At 43.2% G+C, this 16,874-nt stretch overlaps 2 protein-coding genes across 4 annotated transcripts in view; one reads left to right on the top strand and one right to left on the bottom strand.

Annotated features, from left to right (window-relative positions):
* The first annotated feature begins 607 nt into the window (after positions 1–607).
* si:ch73-70k4.1 (uncharacterized) lies at positions 608–6,092 on the top strand. The gene is made up of 4 exons (XM_058642166.1): positions 608–836; positions 2,125–2,248; positions 3,090–3,679; positions 4,640–6,092. The coding sequence occupies exons 1-4, from the start codon at positions 691–693 to the stop codon at positions 4,710–4,712; spliced, it is 933 nt and encodes a 310-aa protein (XP_058498149.1). The 5' UTR covers positions 608–690; the 3' UTR covers positions 4,713–6,092.
* A 3,560-nt stretch (positions 6,093–9,652) lies between these two features.
* The window catches only part of prkcz (protein kinase C, zeta), a 125,177-nt gene continuing 117,955 nt past the window's right edge, over positions 9,653–16,874 (bottom strand). For all 3 annotated transcript variants that reach the window (XM_058642143.1, XM_058642146.1, XM_058642145.1), the window contains one exon: positions 9,653–10,840. In XM_058642143.1, coding sequence (XP_058498126.1) covers positions 10,753–10,840 — 88 coding nt within the window. In that variant the 3' untranslated portion in view covers positions 9,653–10,752. The remainder of the gene's footprint in view (positions 10,841–16,874) is intronic.

Here is a 16,874-nt window from a genome sequence, read left to right as displayed (position 1 = left end):
TGATGCAAACCACTCGTCTTTCTTGTTGTGTTTGCTTTAATCTGTCATGGCTTTTGTTTGGCTGTGTATTTTATTATGACATGCACAATGACACATACATAAACAATAACAAAAATGTAATATAAAATAAATAAACAGAGAGAGTGACACATGCAGAGCGAGGAGGCAAAAGATGTTTCACATTTACATGCGTCTGCATAGATTACCTGAGCATGAATTTTCATGGCCTGCTGCTCGATGAGCACACACACACACACACACACACTTGTTACTCCTCCACATTTCACTCATGTTGACATTCATTTACTCATTAATATTAAAAAACAAAACATAAACAAAGTTTAGCTCATTTTATGTAAATTTTGATAGATGAAATGAACATTTTTATTTATTTATTTCTCCTTTATTCAAGGTTTGAATTTACATTAAATGTTTTTACCTTAACCTTAAGAGCATTTTAGCACTTTTATTGAATTATTTTAAATATTTTGTGAAGCAATTTGTACTTTTTTTTTGTAGAAAAATGCTTTACTACCGTTGTAGTATTAACGCGCATGCGCTAATGAATGTCTGCGTCTGATTGGTTGTGCTCCTGTGACGTCAGGTTTCAGGAACAAGGAAGTCCTCGCTGTTGTGGAGTAGCGCGTATTTTTGAAGTTGTTGTTAACAAAACTAAACTAAACAAACAAAATGGAAATTTACTCAAAGTCCAAACTGAAACGGAAACGAACTTCAATGTTCCACCCGGAAACATGTTCCCGGGACACAAAGCCGGAACCGCCGCCGCCGCCGCCGCCGCTGCTGTTGCCCAGTGACGCCACAGAGGAGAGACACGGGTGAGAGACGGAACCTTCGTTAAAATCCCAGCGTTTTAATGTCTTCTCCTTTGTCTCAGGTTGTATTTCACATATAAATCACGACTGAAGACGTGTTTCGAATAAGTTTGTGTCAGTGAACAATTCGGCTCATCAATGGTTCGAGTTTGATGACGTTTACCGTTTTAAATACAACACTCAACTCTCACAATAGACGAGTGGACAGACCCTGTAATGACATAAATGTGTATTTATAAGATGTTCAATCGATCATTTCAGAAATGTCAAAATTAAGTCTTTAAATAAATCGTTATGTCCCATTTTGTGTGTGTGTGTGTGTGTGTGTGTGTTGTATCAGAAAGCACAGATGCTACTAATGAATAAACTGGACAGAAGGACGATGCTAGTATGAATAAATATTACAGAAGTAAAAATATAAATAAGGTTTCTATAATATAAATGTTTTGTTGTTGTTTACTTTTCAGTCAACATTCTGCTCTTCTCCAGAGTCAAACACAGACTCATTTATATTTACTCTGAATTGTGTTTACATTGAAGGGGAATGCAAATGAATTAGAACGAGTCCGGAGGCCTTTTCTTTTCTGACCGACTGTAAACACTTAACTCAACATAACAGCTTAGTCCAGGGCAACAGTTTTATTATAAACTTCTTTTTTAAAGGAGCAGGCTGGTGCTAGTTATAATGAAGAGTATTATAAGAGTGTAATAATGAAGTTATAATGTGTGTAGGGCTGCAACAAGTTGTTTCATTAATTAAAACAAGCTTTCTAATTGTTCAGCTTCTTTAATGTGACTATTTTTCCGGGTTTCTTTGCTCCATTTGGTTTATGGACAAAAGAAAGCGAACAAATCCAGAAAAGAATCGACAGATTAATTAATTATGAAAATAATCCTTGGTTGTGTGTGTGTGTGTCCTTGTGTTTATCACCTCTTAAGGACCTTTATAACCTGGTATAAACACTGACCTTGTCAGGACCAGTAGTCCTCATGGAGACCAAAACCTGGTCCCTTATGATGGCAGAACCTAATTTCAGAGGAACTGGTTAAGTTTAGGGCTTAGATTAGAAGATTTTACTGGTTATGGTTAAAGTAGAAAACTCTTTGTTTAGGCTGTTTAAATGAAGGACATTTTAGTTGGTCCTTACAACATGAAATGGCATTTTCAGGGTTAATACTTGGTTTGAATTCTAGAATGAAGTTGATGTTAGGTTTTGGTGAAGTGTTTAGGTCAGAGGCTGTGAGTCCATGAGTGTCCACACACTGACCATGTTGTGTTTGTGTGTCACAGGTCAGCGTGGTGGAGCAGAGAGCAGCTTCCTGCTGCAGAGAGTCTGTGGGCGTCTGCTCTGCTGCACCTGGACCAGCAGCAGTGCTGGGACCAGGTTCCCGATCTTCCACTTCCATCTAAAGCGGTTTGTTACTATCATTGTTGGACATGATGAAAGACACAAGGTTGACATGTTGTTGCTGTACGTTGGACATCTGAGGGTCTCGGAGCTACTGAGGAGATTAAAATCCCATTGGTTTTCATTCTCAGTTAATCTGACTCAGGAGAAATCTGGAGTAATCCAGAAAACTGATTTCCACCCAATTCTACTGTTGTACAGTTAGTTTCAGTTAGACTACAAAAACATCTATTTAAATTTATGTTTGTCTTTGTTTTTCAGAACAATTAAAACAATCATTTTTTTGTTTTGTTTTCTTTGCTCACTAAACAAGGAAATCATTAAAAGTGAATAATGGGGGAGTATTGTGAAACACCAGTCAACAATACTTTTTAAAACAGTTTTTAGTCTTTAAAAGTGACAATATTTTCAGACATTTTATGGACCAATCCAATCGATGATTCCTTCCTGATGACCTGAGGTCAGCTGAGGTCACCTGAGGTCAGCTGAGGTCACCTGAGGTCAGCTGAGGTCAGCTGAGGCTCTTTTGGATGCTGAAACAGGTTTCCCATCGGTCCTTGAGAGTTTGTGAATTTGACAAAAAAATTTAATTCAAGGCCCTTGAAAGTTTTTGAAAATAGCTCTAAATAGCCATGGTTCATTGAAAGTCGAGTCGTTACTAGTGGTGTTGTGGACACTGTCCACTGTCTGTCTCTGCTGTTGACGTGAGATTTTGTGCAGAACAATAAGCGAGGACACCAAGCTGTGTCAGCGCATTCAGTCCTTGAATCTGAGGGAATTGGTCCTGGAAAGGTGAGGGAACCTGTGAAAAGCTCTTAGTCATTGAGTCTTGCGTCTTTTCTCTCAGAGACCTGCAGCGTCACAGGTGGACCCTCAGTGGTGTGACTTCAGAGAAGAGGTTCCTCTGCTTCCTGAACCTGCTGCACCTTCTCTGGAGACTCCACCGAGTCCTGATCCTCTCAGCGTCAGATCTTCCCAGCAGGACGTCCCCCTTCAGACCAGACCTGCACCTCTGATCGGCTCCTCTGACACGCAGCCGTCCTCTCAACACACAAAGGGTCAAGATGGCAGCACGGCCGTCACCAGACCACAGCAGCCGTCCGTCCACAGCTGGGAGGAGGCGCCATCATCATCATCATCATCAGCAGCAGCAGCAGCAGCAGCAGCAGCAGCAGTAGCAGCAGCAGGACCTTCACGAGTTAGAGGAGGAGAGCGAAATGACACTGAACCAAGAGTTAAAGGACAGCTTCTCACCAACCAGGTGAAAGAAAAGGAAAATAAAGAGCAGGTGGTGAAGGATGAAGAGGATGAGGAGGAGCAGAGGACTGTGAGAGGAGATGATGGAGCAGCAGCAGCAGCAGCAGCAGGAGGAGGAGGAGGAGGAGGAGGAGAAAGGATGCAGAGCTGCCCCATGTGCCTGCTGGTGTTCCCTGTCGGGTAAGAGAACAAGTTATTTTTTTATTTAATTTAAATAAAAACCTGACTATTATAATAAATGTTTCTCCCTCAGCTCCGTTTGTTATAAATAGAGAAGCATTTACACGAGGTTAGTTCACCTGGAGCTGCAGGTGATGTTTATGCCGCTGTCATTTCTTTCTTTCTTTTTTAAAGTGTCACAGACATTTGTCAACTCTCAACAGAACACGTTAATCCTGTTCTTTAAAAAGGGTCAGTGTGTAAGAATTAGAGACATCTAATAGTGAGATTACAGAGATTACAGAGAGCAAAAGCACAGGGGCTTTCACAGTAGTGCAGTTAATCAAAACGTTTTACGGCCCCAAACGATCACAAAAACAAGGTGATGGAAACAAAACGAGGGCTTTTATTCTGAAAACAACGCCTTTTAACGGTGTCTGACTTCCTGTCCCACTCGTCATCCACACATTCAGTGGAATCCCCGGGTTTAACACACAGTACGAATAAAGATATGTGAGATTATTTTAAGGTAACATTAAAAAGTATATCGACAGTTTTGTGTTTAAAGCCATTTTTGATTGTTTGGAATAACCGTGACTTCAGTCTTGAGCAGAATAATATTTATTTTCATAATGCAGCAGTCTGACTTCACACCATAGAAATAAAGCAAACACAATCAGGCAACTGTAGAAACAAAATGGAGGCTTATTTTTAATTTAAAGCCATTAAACACTTACTTAAAATCATACTTATGAGCAGTGTGTTCCGTCTCTGACAATAATTCCTCCTTAGTGTTGTATATTGGACCTTAAATCCATAATAAGTGATTAAAAAATGTCTTTAACTGTCATAGAAATGTATCCTGGAATCAGCAGAACTTTAAAAATGAAGAATGTTAAAGTAAAGGAACACCTCTCCTGTGTGTGTGTGTGTGTGTGTGTGTTGTGACTGTGGTGGTTCTCCTTGTTCCCGTCGCTCCAGGTTCACACAGATGGACTGTGACGGCCACCTGGCCCAGTGTCTGTCCGAGATGAACATGGACATGACCTGGTGAGACACAGGTGGACACGCTGGCCCACGTCCAGGAGCTGCCAGCGCCCCGAGAGCTGCTGTATCAGACTGTGTGGAGGACACGTCGCACATCACACCGGCTGAGACACAGACAGAGACACAGGGACACAGACAGAGACACTGACAGAGGGGAAACACAGCTACATGCCCTGGTAAAGAGGAGGGGCAGTTTTTACCAAATGTCAGCTTCTGCTCCTGAAACACTAGATCCTAAATTTAGCTTCACTTGAGTTTGTCTCGTGTGAGTCCAGCTGAAGTAGAGGATCTCCAAACCGGAGCCTGGATAACCGACCCGAGCCTGACCGGACCCGACAGGTCGGGTCTGCACAAGAATCCAGGAATGATTGTGGGCTTCTGTCTTGTCAATTTCACATGTTCAATTTTAAGTTCTTTTAGTGGAATGTAGTGAATTTAGATGATGATCTAAGACCTCGTCCTGCTCATCACAGGACGAGGTTGACACAAACAGAATTCTACTGACTGAAGAAGAGAAACACGTTGGATTCTTCAGTCAGACAAATATCGTGATGTTTTGTACGCTGTCATCGGACGTCTTTGATGATTTATCGTCTCCACGTGTGTCCCCGTTCCCGTCGTAGGGACGAAACCCGGTTCTGTCCACAGTGAGACAACCGTGAAAACATCAGAGGAGCTAATGAACATGTTGTGTGTTTGTTTTTGTCGTCACTTTCACGCTGCGCTGTGTGCACCGTCACTCTGCTGTGGCGTCACACTGAGCCGAGCATCTGTTTGTGTGCAGATCATTTATGTGTGTGTGTGTGTGTGTCCGTGACCTTTAACCATTCACACACACACACACACACACACACTGTAGTGAACACGTCCTGACTGCAGATGAACTGATCGTCTACAGATGACTGTGATCGTCTACAGCCTGAAACTACACTCAATGAACATGTAAAGTAATAAAGTAACGTACAGCATGTTCAAGTTAAACTGCAGCTCAAGTGTAAACACGACACAATCAGGAGTTTTGGTTTCAGACTTTGACGAGCGACAAAAGAACAGACACATCAAAGGGATTCTGCAGCCGTGTTAACAAATCCCAACAGAACAAAGTCCGTCCCTCATTTTCTCCAGAGCTTTGTAAAGAAGTCCCAAAGTGTAAATGTACTAAAAAACGATGTTTTTAACAAATGTTTCTGCTTTGATCTGCAAAGCAGATTACCTACTGTTTCATTCCTCGGTCTATGCAGGACAAACGTGGAGTCCTAATTACTGTCCACTGTCTCTCTCTCCGCCGTTGACTCTGTGCAGAACAATGATCGAGTAAAGTTAAGCAGAGAGAGAGAGAGAGAGCGTAAAATGACGACGTGATACGTGAAAAAGACCTGTCTCACCAAAGTAGAGACAGTAGAATCAACCAAAGAAATTCTCAGCTTCGCGGCTGAGACACAGACTGAGTGTCGAGCTGTGATATAAAACTTTACGTTTCTTTTTTCCCAACATCTGTTTTTGTAAAATCCTGCAAATGTCGCCTAAAATGAGAAGCTCAAAATTCAATAAAACCACCGGACGTTCTTTAATCTATCTGTCTCTAGTAGGTTGGGCTAATCCGAAATAGTGAAAACAAGAGGGGTGTTCTCTGAAGACACGCTGTTACCTGTGAAACAGAGGTGCTCCCAAAACACCCCCTTTAGCACTTGGTACTTTCCTCCTGATGAAATTAACACGGCAAATATCAACCAATCAGAATTTTGGTGGAGCCAGAACGTATCGGCCAATAAATCGACGAGGAGTTCACAGCCCTACACCAAAGACAAATTAGAAAAAGACACTTTGTCCAAAAAGGACAACCACTTGTCCCCATACAGAGTTGCTGCAAGTCAATAAAATTGGACGACGCCATGGACGTCTTACGCTGTGTCAGCACATTCAGTTCTTGGTGAATTTGAGGGAATTGGTCCTGGAAAGTCCTTGAATTTGAGGGAATTGGTCCTGGAAAGTCCTTGTTTGTGATGTCAATCAATGTGTTGGAACCGTGGTGTTTGGTAACAGAGCTCGCTTCAGTGACCAGTTCAGTACGACTCTGTGATCCGTGCAAAAACCAAGTCTACATGAAGTCATATTAAGATTGTAGTGGACATGTTTTAAGTCTGAAAACCACGCGTCCTCCTCCGCGTGTCCCCCGTGTGGTGCATTCTGCACATGCACGAACACACTGACTGACTTTAATGTGTAAAAGCCTGCACCGCGCTCCCTGCAGATTCTTCAACACATGTTTGTTACAGCAGCGACGCAGATAACGATGTTAGGAGGATTAAAAAGTGCGTAATAGCCTTTATTAAGAATCCCAGTGTGAACAGAGGGACAGTGAAGCATCTGCAGAGGCTGTTTCTGCTGTCGTCTGCAAATAACAACAACAACAAGGAAGAAGCCAGTTCACGGAAAACCAGTATCATTTTTAATAATTACACATATTTACAAAGATGCTGTGAAGCCGTATGAAGTGAATCTCACCGACACCGACACGCGTGTTAAAACTAAAGTTCACGTTTTACATCATGGGTTCTCTTTCTGCGTGTGTGTCTGTTTAAAAATGTCCCGTTCCTCCTCTTCCTCTTCTGTGACGCGCTCTTCATCCTTTGGTCCCTTAAGAAAACAAATGGTTTTAATAAAATCATTTCAATAAAAAAAAAAAGAAAAAGGGAGGAATGGGGAAAAACACTAAGGTTTCACCTGCTGTGTGAAAACATGATATTAATAAACCGCCTGGGGGGGCGGGGCTTCCTTTAAAGTGTGTGTGTGTGTGTGTGTGTGTAAAAACTGCTTCATTATCTGGGTTTCCTCGTCCTGCAGCTAAACGAGGTCCTTTGACTCAGGATCATCTAATTAATCCTGTTATGTGGTTATTGAATTAGCACAGGTCAGATTTCATTAAACAGCTGGCAGCCAACACACACACACACACACACACACACACTGTGTGTCAGGCTGATTTCAACGTGAAAAAAAGTGATAAATGTTGTTTTAATGTCACTCATTTTTTTCCATTTATTTTACTCTGTTGACGACTTGGTTTCATATATTTAATATTTACTTTAAATAAGTGCTTTACAGGTCACACACTCCACATCCACACGACGGAGTTTTCTGCTCCACAAACGCCTGAAATCCAACGCTAACCCAACATTTTCAGGCCTTGAAAACACTGCACGCACCATTTCCTTTGAAAACTCGTTTGACAAAATTAGACTTTTAAAGAAACAGTAATCTGTGGAACGGTCGCCTGCTTTTGCTCCTACCCGGGTTTTTATGATTAGTTTTAATGTTAAGTTCGTGTGGACGCAGATTTCTGCTGATAAAAGGACCTGAAAACGTTTGTCTGGACGCAGATTGTTTTAAAATGAAGAGTTTTGAAGCCTTGAATTTCACGTTTTTAAGTAAAAAGACGACCCGCAAACACGCACCTATCCGACGCTACTAGCCGTCAATCACGCTGCAGCCACGCCCTGAATCATCTATTCACTCCAACGTGACACCAGAAAACAGACCATAATTCATCAATTTTAATTTTCAAGTGTAGAAAATGTCAACAAACTAAAACGTGAGACATAAAATAACCGTCTGTCCCTCAAAGTCAAAAGACAGCAACTCAAGTTTTGTAAAATCTGCGGTTGTGGAGACACATTTCTGTTTGTATGATTCTATCGTCCTTGAAATGAGGCTTTGGAGCATTTCTGAGGGATTATCTTAGATTAGATTTTTTTTTTCTCTTCTTCTGTGGATTATTTTGGTCTTTTTTTGACCTAAAGGAACAACCTCAGCGTTTATGTGGCAGCGAGCCGCACTCGCCCGCACCGAGCAAAAACCCGGCCTGAGCGCAGAGATGGAAACACACACACACACACAATGAGCCCAAAATAGAAGTGGAGACGTTTCCACAGGCGGAGCAAACCAACCGGTCACATGACATCTGCAGATGGTCACACAGTGGCAGCTGCTGCGTGTGTGTGTGTGTGTGTGTGTGTGCGTGCACTGTGGCGGCCTTTAAGCCAAAGTCGGTGCATAGAATGTTTCTCTGAAGCTTTTTCTTACACCTTCACTCTGGGCTTTTCACCTCACACCCAGAGTCAGGTTCTGATTCAGGACCGGGATGAGTCGGCACCAGTCGCTCTGGACGTTCTCTGAAAACGTCCCGACCCCAATCTTACAGACATTTTCTAGAGTTCACGTCTGACAGTGGTTTCAGACGTGGGCGCCATCTGCTGGATGGAGCCATGATGTTCCTACGTGTTCATTTCTGTGTATTTATAGACAAAGTGATGTAAAATGTTGTAAATGATGTTCCAGTTTGGGTCACACGGTTGGTGTAGTGGTTCGAACTGTCCAGGCTGTGACCCCGCCTATCGCCCTGTGTCACCCCCGCGTCCCTGCTGTGGAGGATTACGCGAAATATTGAGATTTTACACATTTCCTTTGCTAAACGTTGGGAGATTAACGCATGATTTCAGGATTCAGGACTGTGGTAGAAAAAGGACGGACGGACGTTTCCTGTTTTAAAAGCAGCGAGTCGTGACGCGTCCCGACGAGAGTCTACATCGACCTAGCACGAGTGTGGAGCCCTAACGCCCAGTGATGGAACTACTCAACCACAGCAGCTGTGATTGTTCCACTAGGTGGCGACGAGGTGCGACCTAAACTGAGAGAGCGGTGGAGGAGCGATGTGCGTCCGTATCTGTGCGACTCGGCAGAGAAATCCTGCCACAGACTGGTTTTAAACGCTGTGTTGGACACAAGCGTGTGAATCGTAAATCTGTGACCGTTCAGAGTGAGAGTTTGATCGTTTGTGAGCAGGACACAGTCTGCCGTGGTAAATACATCAAACTTCACCTTTGTTTGGGCTTTTTGTCTCTTACCAGCACCTGCTTCAGTCATCACTGATTCATTTGTGATTCGTTAAAAAAAAAAAGAAAAAATCATTATTGATTGGTTTAAAAATGAAGTCATGTGTCACCTATTGATCTCCCCTCTACTTTAGAACTCTGTGGACGAAACCATGGCAGCAGCAGCAGCAGCCGCAGCAGCAGCAGCAGCAGCAGCAGCAGCAGCTCCACGGTGCGTGAAGAGATGTTCAATAAGTGCATTCAGAGACAACGTAATTCATTTTGATCTTTGAGGCACTTCTTAAATAAAAATTTGTCTCCCAGGTCCCCCCCCCCCCCGCGACCCCCCGCACTATCGTATGTGAAGAACAAAAAGGAAAAGTTAAATGTTCCAGGGATGAAAAATGTGCCACTCGCATCAATAAAAAGGCATCGTCAAATTTTGGATTCACTACCTACAATATAATACACAATAACTTTGTTTTTTTCCTTGTCATTGTACATTCTTGTTTCGTTTGTTGTTTTTTAAAAAACATAAAATAAAAATAAATGGAGGAGAAAAAAAAGAAAGTGCACGTAAAATGTGAAGTTTCTCAGCGGAAACTGTCAAAGTCATCCAGGGGTGTGTGTGTGCGTGTGTGTGTGTGCGTGTGTGCGTGTGTGTGTGTGTGTGTGTGTGTGCGTGTGTGTGCGTGTGTGTGTGTGTGTGTGTTCATGGTGGCAGGCACAGGATCAACAACAGCTCTCTGCTCAGAAGACAAAGCCAGTCGTGCTTTGACATGAGGGTGGACATTCTGATGTGGGAGAACGGAAAGACGCCAAAGGAGAAAGAAAAAACCAAGGGGGACAGGGGGGACGGGGGGGAGGGGGGACAGTGCAACGACGGGAATGTTCTTTATTTTCCTGGTTCACACCAAGAAAGAAGAGTTTGGTTTTCTCAAAAAAACAAAAAACAGCAATCAAACTCCTCCAAGGAAGAGAACCGGCTCGGGTTCTCGTGTTCTCGCGTTCTCGTGTTCTCACGTTCTCGCGTTCTCGTGTTTGCATCTGCCTTGTGGACACGTCCAGAGAGTGAGCGCGTCCTCCCTCTTGTCCTTTCAGTGTTGGCTTTGCGAGTGTTTTTTTTCTGTGGACAGACAGTGGGTGGGCGAAGGAGGAAGCTCTGGTGTCTCTCCTTCATACAGACTCGTCTGTGGACAGCAGCAGGGGGTTGATGTATTCAAATCCCTCAAATTCTGACTGGTCTATTCTCTTGATGACGTCCCTGAGGAGAGAGGGAGAGAGAGAGAGAGAGAGAGAGAGTTAGACGTGTCGCTTCATGACAAACTCACTCAAGAGCTCAATGTCAAGGTCTGAGCAGAGACACGGACACAATCACAGCAGAGACCCAAGTCCAGAGACCCTGGAACTATAGTGGACACTTTTACAGTAAACAGAGAGGCCTGTTTTTGACCAATATTTTAAAATATGGTTTATACTGTTCAAATAAAGTAAAAAATAAAATTTAACACGCAACATCTGGTGTGTGGGTACTACAGTGTTTTTTTCTAAATTACTTTTAGATTTTCTTTTAATTTAAACTGTTAATACAACATTTTAACATGCAGTAAGTAAAGTTATTGTAAATAACTGAAAATAAAAAAATGCAGGCTTTCAGCAGTGCTGTCGCTAAACACACCAGACTCCTGTGTTAAATATTGAGATTTTAGACATTTCCTTTGATTGACACACGTTTTTAACTGATTTGCAGTTCAGTAATTGTTTGCTTTGATTCTCGGACGTCGCGCTCGTGACTGATTTTAATGTCGGCTCAGCTCGTTGGGACCTCGTCAGAGCAGGTAACTGTATAATGGACAAGCACCAAACGTGAGGACACACATTCATGTATTATATGTGTCAGAGGACTCCATCACGATGAGACTTTTCTGTAGAGGACGTTGTAGAGGTGCGGTCCACCGGGGGACGTGGACACTTACACTGTGTGTGTGAGTGAAAGTGAGTACGGGGCTGTTTTCCATCTGTTGAATGAACATCATTTAGACTCAGGGCCGAGTCGTCATAATTCCCACACGGTAACCATGGAAACTTATTTGATGTCATGTGAGGAAAATCCACCAGTGTACACACACACACACACACACGTGAGAATACAATGAAAACACAAATAAGCTTATATGTGTATGTAGAAATGCTCTCTGTGGCTTTTGTAGAACAAACAGTGAAGATTAAGATAAGGAAGGAAATAATGAACGAGAGAGCCGATGACCCATGATGACCCCTGACTGACGCTGATCTTTATTTATTTATTTATTTATTTATTGAATGATTATACGCGTGGATTCTTTTCTTGGTGAAGTGAGTACTGACGACAGAAATGTTGATGTTCTCAAACGTCCACAAACCAAAATGTTTGATTCAGTTTGAAGTGATTTCTTTGTCACACGGAGCAAAGAAAATTCAGTCATCGATGAACTGAATTATTGTTGCATTTAAACTTCTGCATTTATCTACTTACATACAGTATTTTAAAACTAAAATAATGTATAAACTCAATATTAAATATGTAAACCCGGTCTTTAAAAACTAAAATAATACTTTTCTTAGCAACATTTATTAAGTTTATTAGACCAAACATGGCCAGTATTGGCTTATTAATGAGTCTATAATGAACCTGTTATATTTGACCACCAACATCTACAGACTTCAAACTCAAAGTTGTATTGAAGACTCCAGTTTCATCATGACCACTGAGACGAAGACATTTGACAGGATTTCCTGCAGAAGTTTATGTCTCCACACACGGACACGACAACGCTGAGCCAATCAGCTTCTTCTGTCACTTTGTGCAGCGTTTAAAAATCCTCTCATGATTTTCCACACGCTTCCTGTTGATGCCGCTCGCCTCCATCCACAGAGACATAATCACAGGTAACCGCAGCACAAACCCACAACTACTGAGCTCAGAGGGTAAAAATAAACGGACTTCCTTAGCAACGCGGGCTGATTACACGCGTGTGTGTGTGTGCGTGTGTGTGTGTGTGTGTGTGTGTGTGTCGAGATGAACTGAAGACCCAAAAGAGGGGCTTTCTCCCTGCACAAGCTGAGCCGGGGACTTTGAAGTTAAAACAATAGGTGCGTTCACTGGCCGTCCCCCTGCTGTCCCAGGTGGGTGGGGTCTGATGTTAGGGGCCGTCACACAGTGTCAAACAGTCCCACCCACACAGAGCACAGGGACCAGCGAGTGAAACGGTGACTCTGTCTTTCTGACGGTTTGCTGAGCGGCAAACTGAGGAAGCAAAGATTTTCCCTCCATCTAATCTCATGTGAAGCACAGTCACTGTACACAGAGAGAGAGAGAGAGAGAGAGACAGAGAGAGACAGAGAGAGACAGAGAGAGACAGCGAGAGAGAGAGAGACAGAGAGAGAGAGAGAGAGGGGCACATGAAAGAGAGGGGAGAAGGTCTGGGAGTTGACCAAAACAAACAGTGTGTTCAACCAATGTAAAACCTTTTTTCTTCCCCTCCTACGACTTGAAAGCATTACCAGATGCAGAGAGAAGAGCGAAGAGGGAGGAGGAGGAGGAGGAGGAGGAGGAGGAGGAGGAGGAGGAGTGAAGTGTGAGGCAGAGAAGCCTGAGGAAACCTGTGGAGCGTTTTCTGGTGTATGAAAACAGATCAGACTGTGGACAGCAGTGTCCTTACATGTGCAGGAGCTGGAAGTCTCGTTGTCTTAAACTTGTCATGATGAGACAGTGTCTACATTTATCACTGGACTCTCAGAAGCTTCACATTCACTGTGTCGATAAAATGACCTAAAACCAGGGAAAACAAATGTAAAAATGTCACTAAACAACAGCACGGTTGGAGAACGACGTCTTCAGAAGGTCTAACTGGACCAATATTGGTAGATACTGGAGTTTGTGGTCTCGGTATCAGACTCGTATCATGACATCGATCAAACATTCACCTGGTAGCTCACGTCTTTACAACTGAGACCAGACAATACGACACCTGGGACAACTCAGGGAAGATGGACGTTGAGACAAGCACTGAGGTGTGGACGTTGACTGGAGGGTCTGTCTCTGTGGACATTCACCTGCTCATCATATATCCACACAAGGTCTGCTTTTAGTGGCTCTGTGTGTCTGTTTGTGTTTCTGCACTTGACAAATATGACCAACAGAGGGCGACAGAGGCTTGTTACGTGCTGCAACTAAACATAAAAGGGTTTTCAGACTGTACTGATGAAATGAGACGTTTTCCACACGTGTACCTGATCCCACATTCCACTCAATACACTGAACTCACCGCTCTGACAAACTCTGGGTCCATGCACATCGTCAGTCGTGAGGTACATGACTCACATGGATGTGATGACGTGGTCTTTATTGTTCTCTAACCGGTGGAAACAAGTTGATTTTTTTACCAACCAAAAACACAGACAGACAGACAGACAGACAGACAGGCAGGCAGACAGACAGACAGACAGGCAGACAGACGAAGCCGTGTTGTCTCTGCAAAACATTCACCAGGACCAGGTCTGGAGACGACTACAGTCTGCTCACAGATAGGCCCTGGCTCAGGCTTCCATTTTCTAAATCAGGGAGCTGGCATTGAAAACCTGAACCACCCCCCCTCCTCCACTCCTCCCCTCCTGCCCTCCTGCCCCCCCCGTCTCACCGAGCTGGCAAGAGCCTGCAGCGATTCTGGCTTTTAATGTCGCAATGTAAATCTTGAACACAGAGGGTTTACCCTTCTCTCTGCCTACACAAGTCTCACTTGTCTTTCTTCTCGTGCCAAGCCCGTCGGGAGTGGGAGAGAGGGGAGAGAGGGGAGAGAGGGGAGAGAGGGGAGAGAGGGGAGACTGGAGAGCTTTTTTTGCGTCACCCCCTCCTAGCAGGAGTGGGCGACGTCAGCCCCTCTCCTTGGTAACAGAGGGAAAAGAAAAGGGATGAGGAGATAAAGTGCGAGACGAAGGGAGGAGGCGTGTGTCTTCTTTTGATGTGCCGTGGCGTTTGATGCCAGGTTGATATCTCCACTACTGAACTGGCAGGATGCTCTCCACCCTGTTCTCCCACTCAAACTCTCTCTCTCTCTCTCTCTCCCCCTGTGGTGCAACCCAGCCTCTTCCACAATTGCCTCTCCAAAATTCTGTCAGCGACTCCCGTCGTCAAACCCCGTCACAAATGAGCCGAGATGAGCTTCAGAGGCTAATAATGAGCTGCGAGAAGATCAGCGTCTGCTGAGGAGCAGAGGAGTAACAGCACCCAAAGACATGTGTCAGGGCTTCAGAGCACGAGGGGCATTTAATAAGGCTCCAATTAACACAGAGCTCACGTCGCTCGCTGACCTGTCATCTCACACAGGTGCATTTATTACTGCAGCCAAACGCTACCACGACACCTCAGTCACGTCTCCACCCAACTACTGAACTGCACCAGTGGCAACGCCGAGTGTCAGGCTTTATTTTCACAATCTGAATTCTGCCTCATGTGAAGTCAACAGACGGAAGAAAGGAAGAAGAAGAAGAAGAAGAAGAAGAAGAAGAAGAAGAAGAAGTCACAACAAGACTGAGGAGAACGACTGTGAGGTCTGTTTCTGTGTTTTACAGAGTGAGGAAGATGTTGTTCTCTAAACAACAACAACAACACACTTTAGACCTTCATTTAAAGCAGAACTTTGCAAGTCTAGTCGCTGTTTCATTTTCGAGTAAATATTTTTTGACTAAATGTACTATATTTTATATATATATATATATATATATATATATATATATATCTACATACACAACTTTATGTTGAATAAACTTGTTCAATAAACTTGAGTGAGTCTCCCAACAATGGCCTATATTCATAGTGTTTTCGGTCTTAAATGTCATTTAAGGTGGCATTTAAAGGTCTTAAAAAGGTCTTAAATGTGATTTTCTGAAACCTGCGGACACGCTGTGTTCTCCTGATTCTGAGGACTCTGATATTGTCAGGCTGGTTTTCCGCTACCAGACAGTAGAGGGCAGTAGAGAGAGCCCCGCAAAAAGACAGTTGACCAGCAACTGTGAACGAATCACGATTAATGTTAACTCTCAGTTTCATCGTGTAACAGAAAAGTAAAAAGTCATTTGTGACTGAAAGTGTTTGAATGTGAGAGCTGATCAGTGTGTGTGTGTGTGTGTGTGTGAGCGGTCATGTGACGGACGTTTTTACGATCTCTTACGATACAGAAGTTAAATCGTTCCTCTGAATAATGAATCGTTTCCGCCCTTGAACAGAAACCAGTACACACAGTATGAGTTCAGCTCATACTCCAGTTTCTCGCTTCATTCTTCAAACACAGACTTCTTCTGTTTTCCCGTTCACAACAAAGCACTTTTTAACGATAAATGTACAATTCATGATGTGGAGACTATAAACAACGCAGAGCCGCGCCGGATCAGAGCTACAGAGAGAGATCAGAGTGTGCAGTGATCATGTTTATACTCTGTTCACCATCATCGACAATAGAGGAAGAGAAATGTGGCGTTTGGTGCTTTAAAGATTATCACACAGCAGTAGATAGTGTAAATGTGTAAATGTGTAAATGTGTCATTTAGAATCGATGGAGGAACTTCATGAAGCATGAAAAAAAATGATTCTAGAAAAAGGTCTTTAAGGTGGTTAAAGACGACGTGTTCTCTCTGACTCTGAGTGGAGGATGAAGACGCTGTAGAGAATGAACAAGGTAAGGACTGTGTGACTGGTAAATGTTGTCTGCGGATAAATCAAGATAAAAAGTCACATCCTAAGTAAGTAAGAGTAAAAGTTGCTGTTTCACATTTGTGCCATGTTTTTGTCTTTAAAATCACAGAGCTGTAAATATTTAAGTTGTTATCTCTCTTGTGAACCTGCCGGGCCTCGGGAAGCTGTTCTCAATTAAACTTAAGCTTCTCACAGATCTCGGTGATGACATACACAACATTTATTCTGTATAAATCCTGTTGTGGATTACACTGCGGGGATCTGCTGCCGTTTAGACAAACAAGAATAAGAGAGTGTTGTTTGTGGAGATAAACCACGTGTGAAGTCAAAGAGATAAATCGTCAAACACATCATTTACAAGACAACAGGCCGGAAATATGAGATACTGATTGTTATTGTTTATCTTGTTTGCGTATATATGAAGAAATGGCTTAATTTAATTTGAAAAGTAAACTGTCCGGACGAATATGGAGTAAATTAAACCTCATGTTACCCATGAGTCTCAGCACAGATCTGAGGTCCATCCTGTACCCGAGGACAGAAAAGTCCTCAGTGTCATAAGAGTTTA

Source organism: Solea solea, chromosome 11 (assembly GCF_958295425.1).
Source record: "Solea solea chromosome 11, fSolSol10.1, whole genome shotgun sequence".
Classification (NCBI taxonomy): domain Eukaryota; kingdom Metazoa; phylum Chordata; class Actinopteri; order Pleuronectiformes; family Soleidae; genus Solea; species Solea solea.
The sequence above is the reverse complement of the archived record's forward strand: the minus strand, read 5'-3'. Positions and strand labels throughout refer to the sequence as shown.

What these genes read in the sequence shown, in the direction of transcription:
- si:ch73-70k4.1 (XM_058642166.1), top strand. Translation starts at nt 691, where the DNA reads ATGGAAATTTACTCAAAGTCCAAACTGAAACGGAAACGAACTTCAATG. An exon ending in GCCACAGAGGAGAGACACGG is followed by an intron (nt 837 to 2,124) that starts GTGAGAGACGGA and finishes TGTGTGTCACAG; the next exon opens with GTCAGCGTGGTGGAGCAGAG. An exon ending in CTGCTGGTGTTCCCTGTCGG is followed by an intron (nt 3,680 to 4,639) that starts GTAAGAGAACAA and finishes CCGTCGCTCCAG; the next exon opens with GTTCACACAGATGGACTGTG.